Source organism: Leptopilina boulardi, unplaced genomic scaffold (assembly GCF_019393585.1).
Source record: "Leptopilina boulardi isolate dan_hultmark-lab unplaced genomic scaffold, ZJU_Lbou_2.1 LbouV2_112, whole genome shotgun sequence".
NCBI lineage: Eukaryota > Metazoa > Arthropoda > Insecta > Hymenoptera > Figitidae > Leptopilina > Leptopilina boulardi.
Genome location: NW_026137655.1, coordinates 2,264,355 through 2,285,170, shown reverse-complemented (window position 1 = coordinate 2,285,170; position 20,816 = coordinate 2,264,355). Strand labels below are relative to the sequence as shown.

Sequence of the window (20,816 nt, the reverse complement as noted above, 5' to 3'; positions counted from 1 at the left end):
GAACCAAATTTAATTTAATAACTAATGAGCATTTTTTTTTTTTAAACATTTTCCATTTTTCTAATTAAGAGAAAATTTATTGTTACAGTGGCCAATAGATTTTTGTTTGTTTGCACATAAAAAAACGACAAATTAAATAAGATTTATGTAAGATTGTAGGGGGGGGGGCAAAAGTAATTTTTTCGCAAACATGAACGTTTATCATTCAGTGTCTGCAAATGGAAATAATGTCGCAAGTTCGTTGCATAAAAGGACATACATCTTTCTTAAACATTAAAATACTGCTTTTCTCTATTTTATACTCAAGAATGTAATATATGCAAATATAACAGGCCACAATGCCAGTGATTATTGTATATGAAAAGAAGATAAATTAACAAAATTTATTACACACAAGTTAAAAGGAATAGAAATCTTTTTATAAATTTCTTTTAATTTGCTTTTAATCCTTATATAAATGTATCAATATTTGTCTAGATTTTTTGTTCACATTAGGAATTTTTTTTGACGTTGAATTTTCTTTCAAATATATAATAAATAAGTTCAAATAATAAATAAATAAACTAATTAATAAATTCTATAATTTTAATTATAAACTAAATTTAGTTTTCAATTAAAAGAAAAAAAATGGAAAATATCGAAACATTCGCGAAAAATGTCAGTAATAAATTGTAATAAATTGGCAACAATCCAAAAAAGGGATACGTTTCATGACTTGACCACTGGTTTATATATATACATACAAATCTCTCATCGTAAATACCGACATTTTGTAAAGCTCTCGAAGCAACTAACATTTATGGTGTATTGTTAAATATCTTTTTTAGAGTTGTTCGTTTATGCGAAACATTTTAACGATCTTAGCGTAGGCAAAAGTTTCATCCGACTTTTATGGTCTCAAATGTGTGTGTGTGTGTTAAAAGTACAGTAAAGATGCAGTTTTTAGTCACGAACTTGCGTACACTATGTTATTTCATAATATGTCAAATCAATTACTTTATCGAAAAAAGGAAGAAAAGAAAATAAAAAAAAATTTGTTTCATAAATTTTTTTTCAACATTAACATTTGTGAATTTTAATAAATGATAATTTTTTTTTTAAATCTATTCGAAATAAATTTTATTGAAATAAGTAATAATTAAATTGAAATTTAATTTTAATGAAAATAAATTGATTTTGCCAAAAAAAACTTATATTTAAAACAAAAAATAGGGAAATTTTTTTTTTTTTTTAACTCACGGCTGTCAATAAAGCGGAATGTCCCAGAAAAACCGGTTGCATTAGAGGGTGGTTCTTCACTGTGAAACTCGAGGATAAGGGTGGATCTCGAACTATAAAGAACTTGTGGAATATCGCGCAAGCTGCCGCAGAGAAATCCAGTCCAAGGCGTGTACTCAGAAACACCTTTACTTTCCAAATGCAAAAAGACTTTGAGGAAATCTCCTTTTGAGCAACTGAAAACAGAAAAATTTACATGTTACAATAAATACATAAAGACAAGATTCGTTATTTTTTAGTTCAATAAAATTTAATATAGAAATTTTAATTTAATTATTCTTCTCTTAATTTGTCTGACCAAACATATATTTTTCTACTTAATGCAAAATTATTCTTTCAAAAAGCTAATTATTTAATAATAGGACAAAAATTAATTTCATTAATTATTTTCTTAATAGAAAAACTGCATTTGTACTATTTGTCTGACTAAACATCGAGTTTTCTACTTATTCACTACTTTTTTATTCAATTAGTATTAATTTGTGTTAATTTTATTAATTTGTATTTAATAAACGTAAAATTATAAATTACAGCAATAAAGTTTTGCCTATAGTGATATGAAATTTAATTTAAAAATTTTTAATTCAAGTTTTATTAAATTTAAATATTAAATTCAATTTGATTATAGCGAAAAATTAATGTTATCTGTTTGAATACTCTAATCACAGACTATAGCTAATTGAATGATTACACTCGATGTTGAAATTGAGCAGGTGTGTGTTAGTTACTGGGTACACAGATTATCCTTCGTAACCACTGACAACACAACTGTGAAATTTACTATAAATATAGTTACAAAATTATTGTCTTATTAATTTTCATTTCTTAAAAATTATTACAATTAACTTAAATTATTACAATTAACTTAAATTATTACAATTAACTTAAATTATTATAAACTACTTTTATAGTTTCTTCACTGTAATTAATCATAAATTTTTTTTATATAAATTTAATCACCATTAAAAAAATTACATTTAATTAATTACATTTCATTTACATCAAAAATTATTTCACATTTTTTAATTAAACATGGTAAAATTAACTTTATTATTAATTTTGATGCTTTCCTCTAGATATATATATATATATTTTCGCAACTCGAGAATATGAAATATATATTTTTCACCAACTGTATTAAGAACATGAAATTCATTAAAACAAAGTGAAAGAAGTCAAAGTGAGAATTTTCTTTTGTCATCATAAGCTTATACTTTTTAGTAGAATTAAATTCTATGGTAACAATATACATAATATAATAAAAGAGTAATTTAATTGCAAAGAGAATTAATTAATTTAATCTAGTATATGGTTATTAATTGATTTTATTTTTAATTGATAAAATATAAATTGTGGAAAAAATAAACAATTTACAGGTTTATAGGTGTAATCAGCAAGATCACAGTTGTTGTGTGTTTGCCAGACGAGGACAATTTCTCATATTACACGGAAATTCGGGTTTCCTTCGAGTTTACCAAGGTCGCAATAATTTATCATGCTTGTCTCTGTAATTTCTAATTAATTAGAAGCATAGCCCTTATGGAATTAAATTTCATCCAACTTAAGATATGTTCTGTGTATTGTAATGTAACTCATTCAAATAATAATAATAATAATATATTTTCACTTAATAAATAATCTATCAAATTATTATATTTAATGAAAATGAAATATAAAATTAATGGAAAATAATTAGAAAAATTATTTTTATTGTTTAATTAGTTAATTTTTATTTATACAGAGCAATTATTTACCAAGCCTTTTTTTTAATTATAAAAAAAGGAAAGTTTCTTCTTGTTTTGTCACAGAAAGAGAGAGAGAATGAAAACTTCTTAATGAAGAGGTCTCTCTTAAATGGAGAAGAAAATCGTTGAGAGTAAACAGTTAAATGATTCGAAGAAGTAATCTCTCTCGATGAGGCGAGATAAATAAACGCTTAATCTTGTCCTTGAATACTTGCGGTAGGAACTTTAATTCTCGTCTCTCTCTCTCTTTTACTTTCGAAAAGATACAGTTTCTTGTTTGTAGAGAGAGAGTAAGAATTTAATGATGATGCTAAAAGCATCCGATAAATAACAAGATAATATCGATTCTAGTTAAAACAAATTTAATTTCAAAATTAAATAAAAAATTTCCAATAGCAATAAAAATATTAACAATATAAAATATAATATCAATAATAATAAATAAAGCGATGTTAAAAATATGAGATAAAAAAAAATTATGAAAATTGAAATAAATTATCAAAATTATATCAAAATAAATGTCAACTGTGATTTAATAAACGTTATACAGTAAAGCCGTAAAATATCTCTTTAAATAGATAAATGAACTTAAAAAAAAGAGAAAAAAAAATCAATAATGTAGAAAAATGGAGGAACTGAGCTGGTGAAAATATATGAACTGGACGAGGTAAACGAAGATTTATATAAGCATTTCCGCCTAGCGAGTTGCTCAACAAGGTCATAATCTTACTTCATCTTATGTTCGTTTTCATATCATATGCTGCACCCTAACACTTTCTGTACATTCAAGAATTTATGATCAAAATTTAAATTCTCTTCTTCAGTTACTAAACAATTTTCAACTCCCCTTTTCTATACAATATTAATAATATTCATTTTTTGAAATATTACCTCTCAAATAGTTCTCAAGAATTGGCAAGTTGACTTTTCAAAGGAAAAGAAAAAAAAATCATGAAAAATCAATTTTCTGATCAGAAAAGTGAAATAACATTGAAATGAATAACTGTCTTTAAGACCAGAGAAACGTTTTTTTGTACAGTGTAATATCAAAGAAAACTTCCTCTGATTGGCCTTATGCCAAACATTGACTCGCGAGACAAGTGTGAAAAATGCTTTGGGGATATTACACTCCCCAAGTTTATTTAGTCAAGTAGTTGAGAAGGAAAAATTTGGCGAATAATTTTTCAAAAAATACAAACAAAAAGTTATTTATCTAATATTCAAGGAAAATTTTTCCTATTTTTTATATTGATATTCCAATTTTTCGAATTTTATTTTTCTCAATGTTTGACAATAATACATGTCTGACCAAACATTGATTTTTCTACTTAATGAAAAATTAGTGTTTCAAAAATTTAATTTTCAATTAATACAAAACAAACTTTGTTTAAAAATTATTTCTATTTTTTACAAAAGAAAACATTGCATTTACTATATTTGTCTGACTAAACACTGATTTTTCTACTTAATTAAAAATAATTTCTTTGCAGAAACAATTATTGATTAATTTTATTCTCAATGTTGAACAAAACGATTTCAATTTTTTTCAAACTTTTTATAATGGATTTTTTTGTTACCACTTGTCTGACTAAACCTTGTTTTTTCTACTTAGAACTAAATATTATTTCTTTGGATTAGATAAGCTATTAATAATATTCTACAATTTCTGTAAACTTTCAAATTTTTGTCTGACTGATCAAAAATGTTTCTATAAAGGTAAATAATTATTTTGCCAATTTTTTTATTCGTTACATTGTATTAAAAAAAAATCAAGTAATGAAAAATATTTTAATAAAGAACTCTTGTCTGACTAAATATTGATTTTTCTACTAATTGCCTCCAAAAAAATAGTTATTTTAATTAAAAGCTTCAACGTTTTCGTTTTAGTTTTCTTTCCGTTTTTTTTAACTTTTATCATATTTCAGTTTATTTGTAAATGTAGCTGTTTTCTGCTTCTCTGAATCTCACAATTTCCGTTTTTAAATTTTCATTCCAAACTTTCAAACTATCTTCAAGTTTCAATTGTTTAAAGTTACACTATATTTATTTTCCTGTAGTTTTCAATTTTTCAAAAATTATTTTTCCAATTGTTTTCAAATTCTAATTTATTTTTCAGTTCTGGTTATTTTTTTTAATAATTATAAAAATACAAAAAAAAATTGAAAATTGTTTACAAATTTAATTTTTCCAAATTGTTTCCTCAAAAAAGTTTTTTTTTTTTGGGTCAAAAAGTTGGACTTTTTAATTTTTAAATTATATATTCTCGTGAAAAAGGACAATTTTTCCAATATATTCACTTTTCCAGAGATCGCGAAAAGTTACTAGATACAGATTTACGATATTATATACACAGGAGAATGCTTTTATCTAGAATACATCATTATCGTCTCCTTTGGGAAACGTTTTTGTAACTTTTAATGAAAAATGATACGTGAGGAATTTAATTCACAAAATTATCTACAAAATTTGAAACTTTGATTATTATACCGATAATATGAATGCTTAATTCGGTATGATATCGAACAAAATTTTAATAATTAGAAAGAGACTCACATATAGCCGGAAGATATTCCCCCCCCCTGCCCTCCTCACTTTTTATTATTATTATTATTATTATTATTATTATTATCATCATCATCGAAATAATACTACATCGCCAAGAGCATTATATCGATTTCCAAAAAAGGATAAATTTTATAAATAGATATCTTTTTATCTAACCCAAAAAAAATAGAGCAAAAATTCTGTTTTATCATTAATTTTATATTATCTTTTTCTCAAAATAAAAAAAAACTGCGATAGATATGAAATATTTTATCAAGAAAACACTGAAAAAAAATTGTCATTTACATTTAAATGAAGTAACTTTAAACACATTGGAATAATAAATGTTTTTTGTGTTGTATTATGGAGAGTTTTATTATTATTATTATTATTTTTATTGTAATTATTATTTTTATTGTAATTATTATTTTTATTTTTTATTTTTATTATTATTAAAAGAAATGACAAAAGTTGTCGATTTAAAGAAAATGGATCTTTACAATATATAGTGTGACTGTAACGCGATCTAGAGTAGAGTATATACTTGGTATGTTCCTGTGTTCTTCTTCTACTTTATCTGATTCACTAAAAAACATCGCCAGTAGTTCGAAGCAAACGAAAGCTATTTTAAAAACCTTCTACAAGATCCGACACGACATATGTTCGTATAACGTGACTTGTATGATACAAAAATATATACTCGAGACACATACTCACATATTATATAGAAACTTTCCAGCCAAATGTAAAAGCTTTACAGAAAAATATATTTTCTCAAAAAAAAAAAAAAAAAAAAGAAAATTTATGTCAAATCTCTTATCAAACACTAATCAAAGTCGAGATTTTACTCTAGGATTTTATATCGGGAATTTTTCAATTTTGAATAAAAATACCATAAATTTTTCTTTTTATAAAATAAACCACTTGAGAAGATAAATATTTATAGGGGAAACAATATTCTTTTTTCAAAAATAAAGAATTTTATTTGTCTATGTGAAATTTTTAATATATGCTTCTTTATATTTTGTAGTATTTTTTTTTTTTTTTTTTGCATTTACGTTTGATGTTCTTAAGAAAAAGTTATTGTCTTACTTTTCTTTCGAGTAAGAAAAAAAGCTTGTGTACCTTTGTTTTATCGAAATGTCAGAGGGACAGATTCTAACTTGGAGAAAAAAAAAATATATATTATATATACAGAAATGCAACTTTGGTATTATAGAGGAAATTTTATTATTCATCTTAGGAGAGTTCTGTGACAAGGGAATTCATCATCATAAAATTTAAACTTATCTCACCCTACGGTATACATTTTGCGTACAACATAGAATAAGGGAGTGTACTCGACCTGCAAAATTATTCCCTTTGGCAATGAGAAAGTGATGAGACAAAATGTCAAGAAATAAAAACCTACAATAATTTCCTTTGTATAAAAAACAATCATTCTTAACTTCAATTTAAAAAAAAAATAAAATATTCATAAAACGAAATAAATAGAAAACCTAGGAATAGATTTTATATAATTAATTTATTTTTCCTTTTTGGTTTATATTTGCGATAATGTAAATGAAATATAAAAGTGAAATTAAAAATATTTGTCGTGATTTTGGCTTGATTTATCATATATGTTGTATCATTTTTTTTTCGACAAAAAAATGAAAAAAAAAAAAATTGCAATAAAATGTACATAATGCAGTGTCAGGGGTTCTGATAACATCAACGGGGAAAAAGTATTGCGTTTCACAAAGTGAAGCTCCGCATATAGAGTATATATACATACCCATATAGTCTAGTTAAATAAAATGACGAAATAAAAGGGCGAAATCTAGAAAGTTTTACATTTGCTTTCAAGGAGAAAATCAAGAGACGGAACCGCAGTAGAACAGCCATAGAATGGTTCATAAGAGAATCTCGTAAAAGACGTATATATATATGTATAAAATACGGTACAGTATACGAAAAAAGATTTACTATTCAAAATGAATCCTGAGGCTACTTTGACTGAAGTGCAATGAACCCGAAGACCACAAATACATCAATATGCCCTCTAAATATATGTCTACACAGAATAGTATAATTTTCATTTCAGTAGGAATATTTTTATTTTTTATTATAGTAAAATTTATTTTCTTTTATTTTTTCAAGAACAATTAATGAGTTCTTTATTTAAAAAAATAAAACAAAAGTAATTAAAGTGAAAAAAATAATGTAGATAAATAAAAATGATTGTCTGACCAAACATTGATTGTTCTACTTAAAAATCCAAGTTTTATAACTTGCCTGACTAAACATCGATTTTTCTACTTAATACAAAACTATTGTTCTAAAAACAATTATATTTTATAACTTGTCTGACCAAACATCCGAGTTTTCTACTTAAAACAAAATTATTGTTTCAAAAAGAATTATATTTTATAAATTGTCTGACCGAACATCGATTTTTCTACTATATACAAAATTATTGTTTCAAAAATAATTATATTTTATAAATTGTCTGACCAAACATCGATTTTTCTACTTAATACAAAATTACTGTTTCAAAAAGAATTTTATTTTAGTACTTGTCTGACCAAACATCGAGTTTTCTACTCAATACAATATTATTGTTTCAAAAATAATTTTTATAGCTTGTCTGACCAAACATAGATTTTTCTACTTAATACAAAATTACTGTTTCAAAAAGAATTATATTATAGTATTTGTCTGCCCAAACATCGAGTTTTCTACTTAAAATATAAATAAAATTTTGTTCCCTTCGTTATAAATGTAAAATTGTACACTAGAAATAAAAATAACAATTCTACAATTTTATGTCTGACTAAATATCAATTTTTCTACTCAATTCCATAGTTTGAATATGATAAAAATATTATTTGTTTCAAATCAGTTTATTTTTCATTATCATTTTTAAATATTTTTTTACATTTTCTTTGAATGTTTTTTTTTTTTTGAAAAGTTTTTTTATTTCTCTTTCTTTTGTTGATTGGTATATTGAGGGGGAAAAAAGTGGTGACGCCACATCTTGATGCATTGTGGAAATTCGATGAAAGAATACTTGTAAGAAATAAGAGATATTACCTGACGATTATTTTATCCCTTGGGTTCAATCTATTGCTCCTACGAATCTTCCCAGATCCTTTCTATATCTATCTCTCTTTCTCTCTCTCTTTCTCTATCCTTCAATAATAAAGTGCCAGCATTCTTCTTTTCATACTCGATAAAGAGTCGCCTCCTCCCTATGTACCAAATATATATATCTATATCGAAAACGAGCGTCTTATCCTGCCTTTATTTCAATATACGCGTTTTGTGATAACTTTCTCGCTGCCTTTCATTGTCAGTTTGTAATCGAAAAGTTTTCCATGAAACTTTCTCTCAAGTGAAAAATTTCTATTTTTCTCTCTCTCTCACTCATTTCTGTCTCGATATTTTTATTCAATTTTTCTTTGATAAGAAATATATTTTTCAAAAAAATTTCTTGAATCAGATAATCAACAATTTTCATTCATTCGAAAAATTTAGAAGAAAAAATAAAAAAAATAGAAAATATAAGAAGAAAATTGAGGTATTTTTAATATAAAAAAAAATCGTATTGTATATATTTCCTCATGTTTTCTCGAGAGGCTTGAAATTTTATGCAACTCGACACTAATCGCAGTATCTATTTTCCACCCTCTCGACCTAGTGAACGCGACTCTCAAGGACAAGAATTATATTTTTAGATGGGAATTAATTTTTGTTTTTGATAAATTGAATTTAATTTTAGATTTATATTAAGAAAAAAAATTTTTCTTTTTGGTGATAAAAATTTAATTTTTTATTTAAATAAATATTAGTATAAATTATTGGTTTAGACACATAAAACTAAAATTATCAGTTTGACATGAGGAACAGTGTGTGTGTGTGTCTATGTACTTTGACCTGATCGTCATTTTCTATCCAGTGAAGTTGAACGGATAACCGCTTTTGACGCATAGCAATTGTATTCATCAATTTAGAAATACCATGGTTCTATACTAAACAATAGAGCTTTATGGGTACATGAAGCCTATACAATAGAGTACAGTTTACCTCATATATAAATATATATCGACAATTTAAGGTATCTATTGGGCACTTTGCCAACAAAACTATCATATCTCATTATGTACTTAGCGTAATTTTCATATTGTTACGATACGGTTTTTTTTTTAATTATTTATTTTTTGACTCACAGTAGAAATGTCAATAATGGGTCAGACAAGTCTTTTTTTTATTTATATACTTTTATAACAGCATAACTGGAATTTCAAACAAAAAGTTTCTAATGAAAACTAGTGAATAAAACTTCATTTAGTCAGAAAAAAAACTGAATTTCTCAAAGAATTAAGGAGACAACTTTTTTCATGAAATGAATTCTTTAAAACTTTAAATGAGAAAGAATTTATCATTTTTCAAATTCAACATTGAACAAGGGAATAATCAATATTTTCTTCCAACAAAACTGATGTCCTAAAAATAAAAGTTTTACCAAAGAAGAAACATATTGAAAGAAAGGAAACAAAAAAAAAAAATTTTTAGTCCAAAGTACAAATACTTTTCAAATTAAGTGAAAAACTCTATTATTTGATCTTGCGACTAACATTGTCTAAGTTACCTATCAGCAAACTTTGGTAAGTAAATTTTTTTCAAAGAATAAACTCTTTTTAAGTTTCCTGAGAACTAAAGCAAACGATAGAAAAATTTAAATAGTGTTTTAATAATAAGAAAAAAAGTAAGGGTCAATAATAATTATAACAATTATAAAAAAATTATAATAAAAAAATAAAAAACCCTTTTGGAAATATTTCAAGTTTCACGTATAAAGTTATAGTATTTATATTACTTTCCATAAAGTTCTGTATTGTTCTATATAGGTTCTGTATAGTTTTTATAAAGTTCCTACATAGTTATATAGTTCCTATATAGTTCTAGAAAGTTCTACATAGTTCTTGATAGTTTCTGTACAGTTTTATATAGTTCTGCATAGTTTCTATATAGTTTTATATAGTTTTGTATAGTTTTGTATAGTTTCTATCTAGTTCTATACAGTTTTATATATTTTTACATCGTCTTGTATAGTTTTTACATAGTTTTATACAGTTCTAAATACTTCTCTACAAGTTTTAGTTTCTATATAGTTTTATATAGTCCTGGATTGTTTTTTATGAAGTTCTAGATAGCTTTTATCTAGTTCTGTATAGTTTAATATAGTTCTGGATCGTTCGTATATAGTTCTAGATAGTTCTATACAGTTTTATATATTTTTACATCGTCTTGTATAGTTTTTACATAGTTTTATACAGTTCTAAATTCTTCTACACAAGTTTTAGTTTCTATATAGTTTTATATAGTCCTGGATTGTTTTTTATGAAGTTCTAGATAGTTCTAGATAGTTTTTATCTAGTTCTGTATAGTTTAATATAGTTCTGGATCGTTTGTATATAGTTCTAGATAGTTCTATATAGTTCTGTATAGTTCCATATAGTTTCTACATAGTTATAAACAGTTTTATATAGTTCTTTATAGTTCTAGATAATTTCTATCTAGTTCTGTACAATTTTATATAGTTGTGCATAGTTTCTATATAGTTCTAGATAGTTTCTATTTATTATTATCCATTGTAACAATATTTTGACAACTAAATTAACCGATAAAGTTTCAAATGAAGGCAGATGCAGTTAAGAGATGAAGCTATAAGGTACCGTAATAATGTGCAGGTATATATGTAACCTCGAGAGAAATTCACTAGGTTCATTTCGATCATGCAGCCGTAATCCGCGCTGAGCGTTAAGTAAGAATGGACTGGCCGTGAAAACAATTTGTTGAAATCCTCGAAAATCCCAAGATTGCTGGCCATGTTTGTGGTAAATGGCACCAGGGAGCACTTATAACACCAGAAGATTTGTTCTCCAGTACGACAGTGGAATTTCAAATTTAGAAAAGCAAACCCCCTCGATTCCAAATCCGCAAATTGCATTTAACTATATTATAATTTGAGAATTGAAGTTATTCAACTTGAAATTAAACAATAAACTGTTTATAATATACATATACATAGCAAAACAAAAACACATTTGAACCGAGAGTTTAACATAGTAATTAATCTTGACAAGGGGAGAGAGAGAGAGTTTACAATTATTACAGTCATTGATTTTCAACGAACAAAGATCCTTTGTTGTTTCACGTCTTCAAATATTTCTCCATCGATGCTTTTAATTCAAATTAACGTTCAGGTATCGAGTTTCTAAGATCAGCTTTGTGAATAGACTCAAAAGCTTTTGCTTATCTTAATTGAAAATTGAGAAGCGGAAGAGAATTTCAATAAACGATCTTCTTCTTCTTCTTCTTCTTCAATTAAATGGACAGTTTTAGATTATTAATTATAGGGAAATTTTAAGTGAAAGACGATGTTTCTAATTTACTTTTTACAAGCAGTTTAATCTATCCTATACAGTAGAAAATCGAATTTAAAAAGAGAAAAAAATTTTTCTTTTTTTTTATACCAGTCGTATATATGAGCGGATATATCCGATTATTTCTGATTGGTTTTATTCATCGTTTTATCTTTGTTATTACATCATCCCAGGGACTTGAATGAGCGAATTATATAATATCACTATAATCTACCCTGATCACTGTAACTTTCATTTCACGTTTTTAAAATTAGTTTACTCCAGAGAGAACAAAAAAAAAGCAAAAATCAATACATTTCAACAAGAGTAATTAATATTAATAAAATACTTTTTCTCGTAAAATTTTTTATATTTCTCTTTTTCCGCAATATGAACATGAATTAGAAATTTTTATTTTTCGAAACGATGAGAAAAATTTGCAAGAGAATAATAAAAACTAGAATGGAGAATTATTATAATGAAAAAAATAGCACTTGGTTTAAATTGAAAAAATGTCTCAAGCTTCGTTGGTAATGAATTTGAAAATAGATTTAAAGGTTATATCATATATTTCATTGGCGAAACACGCGCCGAGAAGGAATTTTATTGCGACGGGCCAATTTAACAAATTCAGCCCTTGAGGCTCGTCGGTTAGCGCATTAAATTTAACTCTCCAAGTCTAGACTTATATAAGGGATGCCCCTAGCGTTAGATAAATTCAACGGACGCGAGTTTAGATAACGTCTGTTACTAGAGTCATGCATTGAACATATATATATATACTCTTATAAACGCGAATACGTATATATATATAATATAAAGTACAGTTCATATTATACAGATTCGAGTTCATCGAGGATTTCACAAATCTATAGACCGATTTTCCTCGGATCAAAACAACATTGATGAAAATAACAGTGAAACAGATGCAATAGTAGTTAATTTTATTGCAGGAATAACAAAACGATTTTGTATAGATATATACTCATTCGTGGTTATTCATACATCGACAGTATAACAATACTCTTTAACCGAACGCAAATCCTCTGTAACGGTATTAATTATTTGTTTCTATCGATTGCTGTCACTATTTTGCGAGATCATAGACTTCTGTTATACAGTGAAAAAGAAAAAATTTACTTGATTCAAATAATCTACTCGACTATTATCAAATAAATATTTATTTGTATTAAATAATCTAATTATTATATAATTATTATTTATTAAATGGTATTTATTGAAAATACAGAAAGTTTTGGTTTAAATAGTAATTCAATTACTTGGTTTCAAAAATTAGTTGGTTCAAGTAAATATTTCACAATAGTCAAGTAACCGATTATTTGAATCAAATAAATATGCCTGAACTAGAATTCGAAAACAAAAATAATAAAATCCTTTATTCTAAGTAACGAATTTTAAATTTTACAATACTCGTCTGACCAAAGATAGATTTTTCTACTTGAAATAAAAGAAGCGAAAAAAATAAATACAAAAAAGCGAATGAATTATTTTTTACATATCTGACTAAGTATCTTTTCTACTTTAAAAGAAATCATTTATAGCATATTTATTTATTTATGTTTAATTAATCATAAAAGTACTGTAATAAAGAATACTTGTCTGACTAAATATAGATTTTTCTACTTATAATGCATAACAATAAAAACAAAACACTAAATTTTGGTTACAGAATTTTTTTTAGATTCCCATTTAAAAATAATTTACATTTTTAATATTTTTCTTTTGCAAAAAGTGTTGATCTATTTTTGTTTAATTTTTTTGTTTTACAAAAAATTTTGTTCTATTTTTGTATAATTTATATTTACAATGTAATAATTAAATTCAACTTTGTTTGTTCATGATATGAGGAAAATTGTACGTTAGCAAAATAATAGGTACACGTTTCTGTAACATTTGATTTGACTACATGATTTCAAGCAACGTGATTAAAGGGTATAGATAGGGATTATAGTTAAATCACTTTACGCTTTACGCCCATGTTAGTTCAGCTAAAGTTAACATTTCAAGTTAATTGTTTAAACTCTGTAACTTGTTTATCTACACTTTTAATTATATTCTACAACAGGACAATAAACTTCATTCATATTTCAAAATTATAAATAAATTTTACAACAATTGTCAAAAAAAATAATGAAAAACTAGTTTTTACATAACCAAAACTGAATAAAAATTTTTTTTCTAGAAAAATAAAATAAAAAATTTCTTTTCTGAACTTAGAAAAATTCACTGCTCATTTCGCTTTTTTAAAAGATTTTACGTCGGACTTATTTCAATTTTGCATTTCCCCCTTTCCACCAAATATACCACAGCGAGGTATAACATGATGCTGAAAATAGTATAAAATCGCGATTCAGCGAAACTGGAGATATCCTAACGAATATAAAGAGGGAATTAAGAAAGCATTAAGGCAAAGTATAAGATTTCAAGGATTATTTCGAAATCTTGAAGAAAAGATCCTTATTCGAATTCGTGTTTCCATTCTACTTCTTGGCGCGTATATGATTACAATAGATTTACTCAATTCGAAATACATTATATAATTTGTATTTAAATTCTTTTGATTCTAGTTTAAAAACAGTAGTTAAAGTCAGTTTCAAATTTTTCGGTAATTAGTAATTAGTAATTAGTGAATGCCATCTTAACCAGATTTGTAATATTTTTATAATAGATAAAAAGTAGTTCTAATCCAACAAAACTCAAGGAATTTTTGTTTGTATGTAGTAATTGTTTTTTATAGTCAGACGAAGATAAATTCTCGTACACTAAAGTATAAATAAAAAAAGAAGGTGATTAGTCAGTCCAAATGTGTATTTTATTCCTCTACTTTTGTCATCAGTAGTGAAAATCGATTTTAGAGAAACAAAATTTTTTAAATTTTGGTTTAAGTAGTAAAAGTCAATTTCAATCAGACTGTATTTTATTTTTTATAATCAATGGTGAAAAGAATAAGGAGCAAAAATTGATTTAAATCAGACAAATTTCTAAAAAATGTTCAATTTTAAAATAAGTAGTAAAAGGATAATTTAAGTCAGACACAATGTTAAAAATGTCATGTGATTCCAGTAAGAAAAATTCAAATTTTTTGGAATTATTTTAACATGGGAGTGGCTGTAGGGGTGTTCCACTACTTGTATAGAAGTGTCAATTTTTTTCTACACTTTTAGGTGTATTTTGTGCAAGAAATTGCAATAAAATAGTCTGCCTAAGAAAAATTGAATTATTTTGAAAATTTTTTTTTTACGAAAATCGCTTTAATGGTCATAAAATTGGTGTTCCTCTACTCGGATCGGGCCGTCAATTTTTTTCTACACTTATAGGTGTATTTTTTGCAAGAAAATGCAATAAAATAGTGTGCCTAAGAAAAATTGAATTTTTTTGAAAATTTTTTTTTTACGAAAATCGCTTTAATGGTCATAAAATTGGTGTTCCTCTACTCGGATCGGGCCGTCAATTTTTTTCAACACTTTTAGGTGTATTTTGTGCAAGAAAATGCAATAAAATAGTGTGCCTAAGAAAAATTGAATTTTTTTGAAAATTTTTTTTTTACGAAAATCGCTTTAATGGTTATAAAATTGGTGTTCCTCTACTCGGATCGGGCCGTCAATTTTTTTCTACACTTTTAGGTGTGTTTTGTGCTAGAAAATGCAATAAAATAGTGTGCCTAAGAAAAATTGAATTTTTTTGAAAATTTTTTTTTTACGAAAATCGCTTAAATGGTTATAAAATTGGTGTTCCTCTACTCGGATCGGGCCGTCAATTTTTTTCAACACTTTTAGGTGTATTTTGTGCAAGAAAATGCAATAAAATAGTGTGCCTAAGAAAAATTGAATTTTTTTGAAAATTTTTTTTTTACGAAAATCGCTTTAATGGTCATAAAATTGGTGTTCCTCTACTCGGATCGGGCCGTCAATTTTTTTCTACACTTTCAGGTGTATTTTGTGCAAGAAAATGCAATAAAATAGTGTGCCTAAGAAAAATTGAATTATTTTGAAAATTTTTTTTTTACGAAAATCGCTTTAATGGTCATAAAATTGGTGTTCCTCTACTCGGATCGGGCCGTCAATTTTTTTCTACACTTATAGGTGTATTTTTTGCAAGAAAATGCAATAAAATAGTGTGCCTAAGAAAAATTGAATTTTTTTGAAAATTTTTTTTTTACGAAAATCGCTTTAATGGTCATAAAATTGGTGTTCCTCTACTCGGATCGGGCCGTCAATTTTTTTCAACACTTTTAGGTGTATTTTGTGCAAGAAAATGCAATAAAATAGTGTGCCTAAGAAAAATTGAATTTTTTTGAAAATTTTTTTTTTACGAAAATCGCTTTAATGGTTATAAAATTGGTGTTCCTCTACTCGGATCGGGCCGTCAATTTTTTTCTACACTTTTAGGTGTGTTTTGTGCTAGAAAATGCAATAAAATAGTGTGCCTAAGAAAAATTGAATTTTTTTGAAAATTTTTTTTTTACGAAAATCGCTTAAATGGTTATAAAATTGGTGTTCCTCTACTCGGATCGGGCCGTCAATTTTTTTCAACACTTTTAGGTGTATTTTGTGCAAGAAAATGCAATAAAATAGTGTGCCTAAGAAAAATTGAATTTTTTTGAAAATTTTTTTTTTACGAAAATCGCTTTAATGGTCATAAAATTGGTGTTCCTCTACTCGGATCGGGCCGTCAATTTTTTTCTACACTTTTAGGTGTATTTTGTGCAAGAAAATGCAATAAAAAAGTGTGCCTAAGAGAAATTGAATTTTTTTGAAAATTTTTTTTTTACGAAAATCGCTTAAATGGTCATAAAATTGGTGTTCCTCTACTCGGATCGGGCCGTCAATTTTTTTCTACACTTTCAGGTGTATTTTGTACAAGAAAATGCAATAAAAAAGTGTGCCTAAGAGAAATTGAATTTTTTTGAAAATTTTTTTTTTACGAAAATCGCTTAAATGGTCATAAAATTGGTGTTCCTCTACTCGGATCGGGCCGTCAATTTTTTCTACACTTTCAGGTGTATTTTGTGCAAGAAAATGCAATAAAAAAGTGTGCCTAAGAGGAATTGAATTTTTTTGAAAATTTTTTTTTTACGAAAATCGCTTAAATGGTCATAAAATTGGTGTTCCTCTACTCGGATCGGGCCGTCAATTTTTTTCTACACTTATAGGTGTATTTTTTGCAAGAAAATGCAATAAAATAGTGTGCCTAAGAAAAATTGAATTTTTTTGAAAATTTTTTTTTTACGAAAATCGCTTTAATGGTCATAAAATTGGTGTTCCTCTACTCGGATCGGGCCGTCAATTTTTTTCAACACTTTTAGGTGTATTTTGTGCAAGAAAATGCAATAAAATAGTGTGCCTAAGAAAAATTGAATTTTTTTGAAAATTTTTTTTTTACGAAAATCGCTTTAATGGTTATAAAATTGGTGTTCCTCTACTCGGATCGGGCCGTCAATTTTTTTCTACACTTTTAGGTGTGTTTTGTGCTAGAAAATGCAATAAAATAGTGTGCCTAAGAAAAATTGAATTTTTTTGAAAATTTTTTTTTTACGAAAATCGCTTAAATGGTTATAAAATTGGTGTTCCTCTACTCGGATCGGGCCGTCAATTTTTTTCAACACTTTTAGGTGTATTTTGTGCAAGAAAATGCAATAAAATAGTGTGCCTAAGAAAAATTGAATTTTTTTGAAAATTTTTTTTTTACGAAAATCGCTTTAATGGTCATAAAATTGGTGTTCCTCTACTCGGATCGGGCCGTCAATTTTTTTCTACACTTTTAGGTGTATTTTGTGCAAGAAAATGCAATAAAAAAGTGTGCCTAAGAGAAATTGAATTTTTTTGAAAATTTTTTTTTTACGAAAATCGCTTAAATGGTCATAAAATTGGTGTTCCTCTACTCGGATCGGGCCGTCAATTTTTTCTACACTTTCAGGTGTATTTTTTGCAAGAAAATGCAATAAAATAGTGTGCCTAAGAAAAATTGAATTTTTTTGAAAATTTTTTTTTTACGAAAATCGCTTTAATGGTCATAAAATTGGTGTTCCTCTACTCGGATCGGGCCGTCAATTTTTTTCTACACTTTTAGGTGTGTTTTGTGCTAGAAAATGCAATAAAATAGTGTGCCTAAGAAAAATTGAATTTTTTTGAAAATTTTTTTTTTACGAAAATCGCTTAAATGGTTATAAAATTGGTGTTCCTCTACTCGGATCGGGCCGTCAATTTTTTTCAACACTTTTAGGTGTATTTTGTGCAAGAAAATGCAATAAAATAGTGTGCCTAAGAAAAATTGAATTTTTTTGAAAATTTTTTTTTTACGAAAATCGCTTTAATGGTCATAAAATTGGTGTTCCTCTACTCGGATCGGGCCGTCAATTTTTTTCTACACTTTTAGGTGTATTTTGTGCAAGAAAATGCAATAAAAAAGTGTGCCTAAGAGAAATTGAATTTTTTTGAAAATTTTTTTTTTACGAAAATCGCTTAAATGGTCATAAAATTGGTGTTCCTCTACTCGGATCGGGCCGTCAATTTTTTTCTACACTTTCAGGTGTATTTTGTACAAGAAAATGCAATAAAAAAGTGTGCCTAAGAGAAATTGAATTTTTTTGAAAATTTTTTTTTTACGAAAATCGCTTAAATGGTCATAAAATTGGTGTTCCTCTACTCGGATCGGGCCGTCAATTTTTTCTACACTTTCAGGTGTATTTTGTGCAAGAAAATGCAATAAAAAAGTGTGCCTAAGAGGAATTGAATTTTTTTGAAAATTTTTTTTTACGAAAATCGCTTAAATGGTCATAAAATTGGTGTTCCTCTACTCGGATCGGGCCGTCAACTTTTTCTACACTTTCAGGTGTATTTTGTGCAAGAAAATGCAATAAAATAGTGTGCCTAAGAAAAATTGAATTATTTTGAAAATTTTTTTTTTACGAAAATCGCTTTAATGGTCATAAAATTGGTGTTCCTCTACTCGGATCGGGCCGTCAATTTTTTTCTACACTTATAGGTGTATTTTTTGCAAGAAAATGCAATAAAATAGTGTGCCTAAGAAAAATTGAATTTTTTTGAAAATTTTTTTTTTACGAAAATCGCTTTAATGGTCATAAAATTGGTGTTCCTCTACTCGGATCGGGCCGTCAATTTTTTTCAACACTTTTAGGTGTATTTTGTGCAAGAAAATGCAATAAAATAGTGTGCCTAAGAAAAATTGAATTTTTTTGAAAATTTTTTTTTTACGAAAATCGCTTTAATGGTCATAAAATTGGTGTTCCTCTACTCGGATCGGGCCGTCAATTTTTTTCTACACTTTTAGGTGTGTTTTGTGCTAGAAAATGCAATAAAATAGTGTGCCTAAGAAAAATTGAATTTTTTTGAAAATTTTTTTTTTACGAAAATCGCTTAAATGGTTATAAAATTGGTGTTCCTCTACTCGGATCGGGCCGTCAATTTTTTTCTACACTTTCAGGTGTATTTTGTGCAAGAAAATGCAATAAAAAAGTGTGCCTAAGAGAAATTGAATTTTTTTGAAAATTTTTTTTTTACGAAAATCGCTTAAATGGTCATAAAATTGGTGTTCCTCTACTCGGATCGGGCCGTCAATTTTTTCTACACTTTCAGGTGTATTTTGTGCAAGAAAATGCAATAAAAAAGTGTGCCTAAGAGAAATTGAATTTTTTTGAAAATTTTTTTTTTACGAAAATCGCTTAAATGGTCATAAAATTGGTGTTCCTCTACTCGGATCGGGCCGTCAACTTTTTCTACACTTTCAGGTGTATTTTGTGCAAGAAAATGCAATAAAATAGTGTGCCTAAGAAAAATTGAATTTTTTTGAAAATTTTTTTTTTACGAAAATCGCTTTAATGGTTATAAAATTGGTGTTCCTCTACTCGGATCGGGCCGTCAATTTTTTTCTACACTTTTAGGTGTGTTTTGTGCTAGAAAATGCAATAAAATAGTGTGCCTAAGAAAAATTGAATTTTTTTGAAAATTTTTTTTTTACGAAAATCGCTTAAATGGTTATAAAATTGGTGTTCCTCTACTCGGATCGGGCCGTCAATTTTTTTCTACACTTATAGGTGTATTTTTTGCAAGAAAATGCAATAAAATAGTGTGCCTAAGAAAAATTGAATTTTTTTGAAAATTTTTTTTTTACGAAAATCGCTTAAATGGTCATAAAATTGGTGTTCCTCTACTCGGATCGGGCCGTCAATTTTTTTCTACACTTTCAGGTGTATTTTGTGCAAGAAAATGCAATAAAATAGTGTGCCTAAGAAAAATTGAATTATTTTGAAAATTTTTTTTTTACGAAAATCGCTTTAATGGTCATAAAATTGGTGTTCCTCTACTCGGATCGGGCCGTCAATTTTTTTCTACACTTATAGGTGTATTTTTTGCAAGAAAATGCAATAAAATAGTGTGCCTAAGAAAAATTGAATTTTTTTGAAAAATTTTGTTTGACGAAAATCGCTTAAATGGTCATAAAATTGGTGTTCCTCTACTCGGACCGGGCTGTCAATTTTTTTCTACACTTTTAGGTGTATTTTTTGCAAGAAAATGCAATAAAATAGTGTGCCTAAGAAACATTGAATTGTTTTGAAAATTTTTTTTTGACGAAAATCGCTTAAATGGTCATAAAATTGGTGTTCCTCTACTCGGATCGGGCTGTCAATTTTTTTCTACACTTTTAGGTGTATTTTGTGCAAGAAAATGCAATAAAATAGTGTGCCTAAGAAAAATTGAATTGTTTTGAAAATTTTTTTTTGACGAAAATCGCTTAAATGGTCATAAAATTGGTGTTCCTCTACTCGGATCGGGCTGTCAATTTTTTTCTACACTTTTAG

General features: G+C 26.7%; 1 protein-coding gene across 1 annotated transcript in view; it reads right to left on the bottom strand.

Moving 5' to 3' along the window:
* The window catches only part of LOC127278297 (suppressor of lurcher protein 1), a 291,379-nt gene that overhangs the window by 143,271 nt on the left and 127,292 nt on the right, over positions 1–20,816 (bottom strand). Inside the window, exon 4 of the mRNA XM_051299947.1 lies at positions 1,240–1,454. Coding sequence (XP_051155904.1) covers positions 1,240–1,454 — 215 coding nt within the window. The remainder of the gene's footprint in view (positions 1–1,239; positions 1,455–20,816) is intronic.